The sequence below is a fragment of the Perognathus longimembris genome, chromosome 5, assembly GCF_023159225.1.
Source record: "Perognathus longimembris pacificus isolate PPM17 chromosome 5, ASM2315922v1, whole genome shotgun sequence".
Lineage (NCBI taxonomy): Eukaryota > Metazoa > Chordata > Mammalia > Rodentia > Heteromyidae > Perognathus > Perognathus longimembris.
In genome coordinates, this window is record NC_063165.1 from 9,545,220 (window position 1) to 9,552,157 (window position 6,938).

General features: G+C 39.0%; 1 protein-coding gene across 1 annotated transcript; it reads left to right on the forward strand.

Annotated features, from left to right (window-relative positions):
* The first annotated feature begins 3,316 nt into the window (after positions 1 to 3,316).
* Cldn17 (claudin 17) lies at positions 3,317 to 3,991 on the forward strand. The gene has a single exon (XM_048345933.1). The coding sequence runs from the start codon at positions 3,317 to 3,319 to the stop codon at positions 3,989 to 3,991; it is 675 nt and encodes a 224-aa protein (XP_048201890.1).
* The last annotated feature ends 2,947 nt before the right edge of the window (positions 3,992 to 6,938 follow it).

A 6,938-nucleotide genomic window follows, 5' to 3' on the forward strand; every position in this document is an offset into this window, starting at 1 on the left:
GCTGGTGATAAAGGGGAGATCTGTGTATAGTGTTATTTATGGGATCAATGACTGAAAAGAAGGAGGGATGGAAGAAGGTTGAACATGGAGCGAAGTGAACTTGTGACTCTCCAGTGAGGTCTGGAGTTACTATTGATCCCGAGATTTACTTCTAGTTTGAGTGATCAAGCTTGACTTCACATCCCATATTGGTCATTCACTGGAGCTGGGCGCTTCCTGCAGGAATGAAGAATGATTGGGGAAGATGCTCACTTTCAGGCAGTCTCTGAAGGATAGCTGGGCGAGAGCAGAGGGGTTTCACTGCAGCTGTTCAGCCTCTGGAATGGGCATCTGGGTGAAACATCACTGTCTACCCCAGGCTCCTACTGGTTGAGAAGTTACACACAAAACAAAAAGAATAACCATCACAAACTAAAGAGATTGTGGCAAAAGATAACAGATTCAGATCTTACTGTCTGATAGGAGATACTTGAAGTAGTGGTTACTCACAAGGCTCAAGAGCAAGAATGTGAGTGAGAAGAGTATTGAAGTATATATTTATCGAGAGTATTGAAGTAGGCATAAAATCCTGGAAGAAGCAATCAAACACAGGAAATATAACTAAGGGCACCCATGGCAAGAAAAGCCTGAGGATGTGCAGATAGAGAAGTAATAAGCACATAATAAAACAAAAATAAATGAGACTGAGATTAAAGGAAAATCTTTTCTATGTGCTTGCTTGAGACAAAATGCTTTGCACCCATTCCTTTAAACGCAACAAAGTTGCATCCCAATGAGATTGCCTCATTGGGTGATGGTGATGGTTTTGTAAAACAGTCCAATTTAGACAGGGCGCAAAATATGGTCATAAGGGATGACTGAAAGTATGAAACCAAGACTGAATCTCTTCACAGAACATGTGTCCTTTACTGCCTCAGAGTAGGACAATGACTAGCTGCCAGCAGCCCAGAAAGCACAACTCTGAAAGTATAGTTTGTAATAGTAGCTAGAATTGAGAAGATCTATAAAATTTGTAGCAAGTTTTGAGTGGCAGAACTCAGGTTTCACTGTACGGTGTAGCAGAAAATGGACATGGACGTAAAGATCTACAAGGCTATATAACAGTTAATAAAGTTGATGGAAATTTAAGTGGAAGAGAAATGCATGTTTATATTTGAAAAGACAATCAGAAAGAGGCAGAGGGCATGGTGCAATAGAGAGAGGAAATGATTCATTTAGCCAGGAAAAGTCTCAGAAAAGGTAGGAGGGGATGGGTATTACAGAAAAATTTGACAGGGGAGAAGTTCTTCTCCCTTAGTTTTAAAGGAGAAAAAAGTAATTGACAGTTGACTTTATCCATGATGGGTAAAAAATAAAATAAAAGCTCCTACATCATTTATGCTCCTCAGATTAATCTCATATTCAAGCTGTAGCTCTGTATTCTAAAAGTAAACATACTCTCACTGTTGTTTGCTTGGAAGGTGTTTACTCTACAGATGCTGTCACCACTGGAAAATCAAGTAACTAGAAAAGATCAACAATGTGGAAACTTCCAGAACAAAAACATAAAGAGAGGACTAAAAATGTGATGGAATGAGGAAGAAGAACAAGAGGAAAGAGGAGCTCTAAGTCCCAGATCTGAGTAATATTGGGTTACTCAGGTGAAGGGGACCAAGCCTGTCTCTGAAGCAGAAGAAAGACCTGGGGAAGGCTTTCATCCTGGGCTGGGGTTAGGAAACTGTCAACTACATGCAGCTATCTGTTTCCTCGGTGATTCATACTTCTGGGAGAGGGAGTTCTCAGACTGTCCATTTTGAAAGTACAATTGCTTTTCATATTTCTCTATTTAATTAGTGAGTTCCATGAACTCTTTGGCTTGCAGTTGACTGAAGCTGGGGAACTTTCTGTGAATGGCAGCATTTTCCAGGCACAGCGGCTGGGTGTGCATCCCTCAGCCTTAAAATGGATTCTTGTGGGTTGTAGAAGAGAGAAGGAAAGTAAAGGCTCCTGCTTCTCTTATGAATCGCCCAGCGTCTGAGCAAGGAGAGGGACAGGGTAGTGAAGAGTGACAATGAAACCCTTCACTTTGGAAACCATCCCCAACTTAATTTTGTTTGCTTGGAAAACTATTTAAACTGTGGAAGGGGTAGTGCTACAATTCAGATAGAGTCACACTCATAGAAGTTCAACAAAAGCAACACCCCCTTCCATTATTTATTTTGAATCAGAATAAGCACAAAGGGGGTAGGAGCTCAGCAAGGCATGAGTTTATCCTGACTCTGTTTCAACATGGTTATCCTCCAACAAGCACCATATACAGACTTTGTTCTGTAAATATGTCAAACACAGATTGTAAGCCAGGTGGCTCTGGTGACACCTGTCAGCACTCCCACATTTTCTTCTATCAGAATCTGAACTCGTTTCATACTTATTTTGAAAGATAACTCTCATAGTTCTCTGAAAATGAAATAGATGCTTTGATTTCCTAACATATGATGTAGTTCAAGGTGTCAGTTGAAATATCACAATGAAAGTTTATACACTAATCATCTTTCAATAGAGGGAGAGGCATTTCTTAGCAGTTAATAGAATAATTGCTAGTACATTCAAACCAGACCTAAGAGCTGCCTTTCCCTGATCTTCTTTTCTAGATCCTAAAAGCAACTATGAAAAGTTGTATTTCTTGCTTAAGATGCCTCCAAACTCTCAATAGTTTTAATAGAAGTTTAGAAGCAAATAACTAAACATTTCTATCTATATTAAGATTAGAGTTATTTAACCATCTTAAGGAAAGGCAGCTTATACAAGAAGAATGTAATAGCTAGCCTAAAGTCTAAAATGCTTTTCAATTGCTCTCTAAAGGACCAGCATGGCTTTGAGTTTATCTGAAGTTGTAGCTTAACACATATATTTATACTTTCATATCAGAGTGAGTTTCAGAGAGGAAATCCTGAGCTCTGTAATTAGTAACCCACAATGGGAGCTTTGACACTTAATTACAGCACTGCTAAGACAATAATAATATGAGAACTACTGAAGCTGAATGCAGTATTGCTTGACACACCTCTGGCTACCTCCTCATTGGCTGGGAATGAATTATATATGACAGTGAATAACCCACGAAGCAATGACTGTGTGTGTACAAAGACAGCCAGCATTTTCAACAGGTCCTTCTCGTTAGGATCAAGTTTACTCTCCAGTACTGATTTAGACTCAAACACCATGGACAGCCCCTGCAGAGCTCCTCATCAGAGACCCCTCTAGAATCCAACCGCCCTCCCGTCCTGCAATCTGAGCATCTTCTACTGGGAGCCAGGTCGAACCCATCTTCAACACTATGGCATGTTATCCCCTGCAAATTGCCGGGCTGGTTCTTGGGTTCTTTGGCATGGTTGGGACCATTGCCACAACCCTTCTGCCTCAGTGGAGAGTATCAGCTTTTATTGGCAGCAATATTATCATCTTTGAGAGGATCTGGGAAGGGCTCTGGATGAACTGTATCCAGCAAGCAAGGGTGACATTGCAGTGCAAGTTCTATGACTCCTTGTTGGCTCTCCCACCCGTCCTGGAAGCAGCACGGGCTCTCATGTGCGTGGCCGTGGCCCTCTCCTTCTCTGCGCTTCTGATTGGAATCAGTGGCATGAAGCAGGTCCAGTGCACGAGCACTGACGAGAGAGTCAAAGCCTACCTTCTGGGAGCTTCAGGAGTCCTCTTCATTCTGACCGGCATCTTTGTTCTGATTCCAGTATCCTGGACAGCCCATATCATCATCAGGGATTTCTACAACCCAGCCATCCACGCCGGTCAGAAACGAGAGCTGGGAGCGGCCCTTTTCCTGGGCTGGTTGACCGTGGCTGTTCTCTTCATTGGAGGGGGCCTGCTCTGTGGGTTTTGCTACTGCAATAGGAAGCAGCGATGGCCCAGGTACCCAGCCCCGGCCCGCCAGGAGCCCTGCGCAGATAAACAGAGGAACGTGCCAGTGCTCAGGAAGACCTCCACCAGCTATGTCTAACGCTTGCTCTCTGCACCAACTCTCAGGGATGCTCAATGCTCTTTAGAAAGCCCTGCCAGAAACTGTAAGTATGTCAGGCCGGAGAACTTGCTTTATGACTCTGTTTAAATAGAGATGGAAATTTGAATTTTTCACCGGAGGCGCGAATGTGAATGACTTACTTGGACATTCTTATCTCTTGTGTAGTCAATGCATTAACTATCTCGTTGGACTCAACCCCAACTCCTGTGCGTGTGTGTGGCCAAAACATTTGGTCATATCTCAGTCATTACTAGATAAGCAATGGCAAAGTAGACTTCTCTGACTGGGCTATATTTTTGGATGAGAAATACACAATAGCAATAAAACTGGCATGCATTTACAAACATAACCTGGTTATGTTTTTCTTATACATAGCAACAGCTACTTTGTAATCTTTTTAAAGCAATTATCTTGGAAAATTGTACAAAGCAAAGAATGATTTTTGTGTTGACTTTGTGAAAATACAAATATCCTTGCCCACTGTAAATGCTTCATTTATTTCTTTGGGAAACTGACTGAGAAACTATACACTTAGGTTGTGTAAGACGTTGGATTTTATAGCTTATAGTTTCTACAAGTTAAACTTGCTTAGCCTATATATTCAAAGAATATAAGTCAAACATGAAAAACAATGTGTTTTCATAACTTACGGTTTTCACCTTCAAGTCAACAGAATTATTGATCTTAATTAGGCATATAAATTTGAAGACTGAATACAATTCTCCTCAATGATTACACCATTCACATCATGATTAGAGAACTGAAGGGTTAGAAGTGGAAGGGAAGGGCTTCAGTTCCTTGTTTTGTTTGTTCTTTAGTCATTGTACAGGTCTATGCATGTAGAACAAAATGAAGAATTAAAGTAATGATTAAGGGAATTAGTCAGGATTAAATAAATATTTCTGTTTTATTTTCTAATAAAAAGTAGTTACAGTGGAGGTATTTTGTTTCACTTGAATTATAAGCATCAGTTTTCTCAATTCTTTACTTCCTATGTGTACATACCAATATCAGGGCTAAAATGTGGGGGAATTTTGAAGGGAATGAGTAAAGACATTCATCAAACAAGTTCCTCTTAGGACTTGCTTCTACATGAGCTCCAGTATTTTGTGAATCAATGTTAATGTATTCATTTTAACTCTTCAACTATTCTATTTATTTTTAAGTAAAAGACTGAATTTACAATGTATAATTGCAACTGCAAGTTGTTCGAGATATATTTATTAAATGCTTACCTTTATTGCAGTAAAATAATAAAATAGTTATGTGGTGTTGATGTATTTAATTATTTCTTCTAATTGAGAATGAATTTCTATCCTTAAGAGACAGGTTCACAACTCAGAGACATTAAAATTGTAGTAACTTAAAGTTAGCTCTTGATGTCAGCCCTTAGGATATTCCACAAACCAAACAGCAAGACTCCAATAAATTCAATAACGCCTATGCAATATGAAATTTCCTCAAGAACATTAGGAATATGTAAATGGCAAGGGCCACATAGGTATAAATTTCTGCAAGGAATAGCAATAAAATAAATAAGATTGTGACTTAGATGAATTTTTCCTGAGATTATTTTCTTTCAACAGAAAAGACCTAATATCGGTTCTCCTGAAAAGGAGTCATTTATCTTATGCAGTCAAGTAAGTAAGCCAACAAGACAAGCAAGATATATGCTTAAAGGTTGCCATGGAATCATTTATCTTACCTTTTGGCTCACCTAGAAGCAATTAGCCTTACAAGGATGGGTTCCTCACTCTGAATTGAAGTATGTTATTCTTCTGGCCAGAGGATCAAACAGGACAAAGGTTTAAACCAGGTGAAATCCTATAATAACATTAGATGCTGAAAATGGGACAAAAACTCAAGAACTAAGAATCCTCTTGTTGGCCCTTTCATTAATCAAGCTGTATGTCTGAGAAGCTATTTCTGCATCCCCTACTGTCTCTACTACAATGAAAAGAAATTTCAGTTATTTTCAACAAATTTTACAAGATGAATTATGAATGCAAATCTCATACCATGAAGTTACGTGTGTAAGAAATAATAGTTCTTCCTTGGTTGGAAGTTAACTACAATTCAGTTTCTTGGATATTATCTACTTGGGATCTGATACAGAGATTGGCAGAACTCATGATGGTGAGCTCAGGAAATCAGTCCAAGACTATTGTGCAGATGGGTGTTTGAGAAGATGCTTATCACACTGGCTACTTACTCTTTTTACATGTCAATTCTCTGCTGTTCTTGGCTACCTTCCATATGACTCCAGTTTTGGGTCACTTGTACCAGTGGGTTTTAACCCTGGCTCCATAGTACAATTGCATGGGGGAACTATGGAATGTACAAGGGCAGACAATTATGAGTCTCATTGACTTCTGCCATTATTCTTAAGAATCATAGCCAAGAACTTGACCTGCTGACATGATTCACAGCTATCTGTGAACAATGATGGAAGGACTTGCTCTTTCCCTCCAATGGTTGCCTTTCATTTTTTTTAATAGCACATAGCAAATCTCCTTTCTACTTCCTCATTTTCTATAACCTGATACAATGTTACAGAACTCTTACCAAAAGAAAGATACTTAAAGACTAAAACTCTTTAAGTCCAGTTTTGCTTTTGATTTCACTAAACTTCTAGTCAAATGGTTTGCTTCAGATAATCTAGAACAAAGAGAAAAAGGACAAAATTGCAAAAATGTAACAAATAGCCATCACAATATTATCAATGAATACGCTAATATTCTGATAAATATGTAATGAATAATTGAGGAAAAAGGTACATACGGTATTATACATTTGACATTGTGGTAATATAGATCTTTTCCTATGCCAGAAAGGGTAGAAAAGAAAAATATTCAGAAATATAATGCACTTTAAGTCTGTAAAGCATAAATTCTGAGGAGACTGTAGAAGAACAATAACAGGGCTC